The sequence below is a fragment of the Pterocles gutturalis genome, unplaced genomic scaffold (genome assembly GCF_000699245.1).
Source record: "Pterocles gutturalis isolate BGI_N339 unplaced genomic scaffold, ASM69924v1 scaffold12117, whole genome shotgun sequence".
Taxonomy (NCBI): domain Eukaryota; kingdom Metazoa; phylum Chordata; class Aves; order Pterocliformes; family Pteroclidae; genus Pterocles; species Pterocles gutturalis.
This window is the reverse complement of record NW_010112855.1, coordinates 27645-30224: the sequence shown is the minus strand read 5'-3', so window position 1 is coordinate 30224 and position 2580 is coordinate 27645. Positions and strand designations below refer to the sequence as shown.

At 34.7% G+C, this 2580-nt stretch overlaps 1 protein-coding gene across 1 annotated transcript in view; it reads left to right on the top strand.

The window, feature by feature from the left end:
- Positions 1–329: 329 nt before the first annotated feature.
- The window catches only part of HTATSF1 (HIV-1 Tat specific factor 1), a gene marked incomplete at its 5' end in the record, with an annotated part of 7286 nt that continues 5035 nt past the window's right edge, over positions 330–2580 (top strand). The window contains 3 exons of the mRNA XM_010074229.1: positions 330–534; positions 861–908; positions 2205–2359. Coding sequence (XP_010072531.1) covers positions 330–534; positions 861–908; positions 2205–2359 — 408 coding nt within the window. The remainder of the gene's footprint in view (positions 535–860; positions 909–2204; positions 2360–2580) is intronic.

Genomic DNA, 2580 nt, shown 5'->3' with positions numbered 1-2580 from the left:
TCCTTCACGCAAATCCAATTTATGTTGAAAGCAAAAAGCTTTGCTTGAAAAAAGGCAGAACTTGTGAAATGTTTGTTTAAAAACTTCATGTGCTATATGGAATTAGTAAGTTAGTCTAGTTAAGGTAATGCCTGAACTGATTGTTTTTATTGTGTGTACAGCTTTACAAAGATGATTTAAAAACAGTTTTAAAATAATGTTGTTTTCTATGTTGCCAGATTAGAAAACAGCCATCATCAAAGCACTGTCACTAAGACACTTACAAACCTGAATTTGTAGTTCTTTGAAATTGTTGAGATTTTGGATTAATTTTCCTAATTTCTTTTCAGATAACAGAAGATTTCCTAGCAACGTATCATGCCAACTATGGTTTCCATGCAGATGATACAGACAGTTCATCTGCTTCTGGCACAGCAACTGAAAGTAAACAACCAGTAAGTTCTAAGACATCAGGAACACAACCATCAGCAAATGAGAAAGGACCACAACAAACAGATCCAAAACAAAAAGCAGAAAAACGGAAGCTTGAGCCAGGTAAGTGGTAAAGGTTTTCCTGGTGTATAGGCTGCAACCTCTGTAGTACCAAGTGGAAACTGGCAATTGTTCAGCGTTGTCATGTACAGCAAAGAGATAGGTGGTTCTGAAAATTTATTTCCAGAATGGTTTTAAGATTGTATCGTACTTCACAGGTATCCTCCTAAGTCCATATACAAGGTGGAAGGAAAAAAGCAAATTAAGGTGTGTTCAGAGCTTTTCCTGTGGGCAAGCAAAAATTCTTAGAAATCTGATGGAATGTGAACATTTGTGTATGCTCCCATGTTTAATATATTGGCATAACTGATTTAAAACTCTTTTTTTAGGATGGTTTCATGTTGAAGAAGACAGAAACACAAATGTTTACGTGACGGGTAAGTAATAGTGTTTATTTCTCTACTTTGAGCTAAAGATGGTAAGAGGCTTGTGTATGTCTCACTGACTTCTAATATTACCTGTTCAGTCTGCCACTCACAAGCTACTTAATCTTATGGTCCTGACTGCGTAATGTCTTTGTGATCTTTAAATTGCAGATGTCAGAAAGTAATATAAGGGACATACTCCACGCTTTTATCTTTTAAATGTGATAATCTGTGGGCTATGTTAGCCAAGTCACTAATTTTAAGTAGGCTACAGCCAAGAAAAACAATTTTTGTGAGCTCCTAAGGAATATGATAATGAGAACAAATTTATAATAAGATAGTGCATTCACTCTACGTATCACTTAATATTTTAATCTTTAATTCTTATTTCATTTTATAAATACATAATTAAATTATTAGATAAGAAGGGGGAAACAGTACATACAAAAAAAAAAGCTGGGAATAGGATGACCAAGTAACAGGGAAGCTCAAATGAAACCACATGTGTTTGTTATAGTATTTGTCTACCTCTTTTGGATATAGGGGTACTATCTTTAGGTACATGCACAATGGCACGTTCGGTGGTTCTGAGCAGTCACAGAAATGCACACACCTGAATTCTCAAAAATCTTCATCCAGGCCAAACTAGCATGGAACATTCACATAGTCTTCTACTCCATTTTGGTTTTGTTCTTGTCCTCAATTCAAAGTTCAGTCTGTGAAAACTCCATACATTATCAGTTACTTTTCTTTGTTTAATTTGTGGGTGGAGAAAATAGTCATCTGTTTATAGGGGTTTTTTTTTGTTTTTTTTTCCTCTGATCTCTAGAGGTCCAGTGGAACTTAAAACTTGGTCAGGATAGTTACATTCGCTCAGGTCATTGTTTCCACTGCAATGTCAGTGTCATGTATGGCACTGAAGCTCTAAGTCTGCATATTAGATGTTGCCATATGTTACATCTATTAAAAATAAGAGGATTTAAAAAATATTGGCATGGAGTAATGTTTAAAAGGTAATATAAAAGATATTGGTCCAAAGGGTAGTGGTTTCTTACTGTGTATGTAAAATAAGTTTGATATCTTTAAAGAAACACTGTGGGGTTTTTGTTCTAATGAGGTTTAAAAAAAATAAATTGAACATACTCAGGCATTCTGTTTTAAAGATATTGGGCCAAAGGGTAGTGGTTTCTTACTGTGTATGTAAAATAAGTTTGATATCTTTAAAGAAACACTGTGGGGTTTTTGTTCTAATGAGGTTTAAAAAAAAATAAATTGAACATACTCAGGTCTGTTTTAATTTATTTGCAGGTTTACCTCCAGACATTACAAAAGATGAATTTATCCAAGTCATGTCAAAATGTGGTATCATTATGCGAGATCCCCAGACAGAAGAACACAAAATTAAACTTTATAAAGATAAGGAAGGAAATCTTAAAGGAGATGGCCTCTGTTGCTATCTGAAGGTCAGTGGTGCCCTGAAATGCTTTTTTCCTTCCCGTTGAAGATAATTCTGGCCACTGTTTCAGAAACACATTCAGAAGATTCTTGAAATATCTAAAGTAAACTTAGAATTTAGATGTCTGTTTTAAAGATTTATTACAGAACTGCCCACTTACCTGCTTGTGCACCTCATCTGTTTCCTCTTATCCAACCCACCCTTCCTCTGAAAATGCCCATAATACCT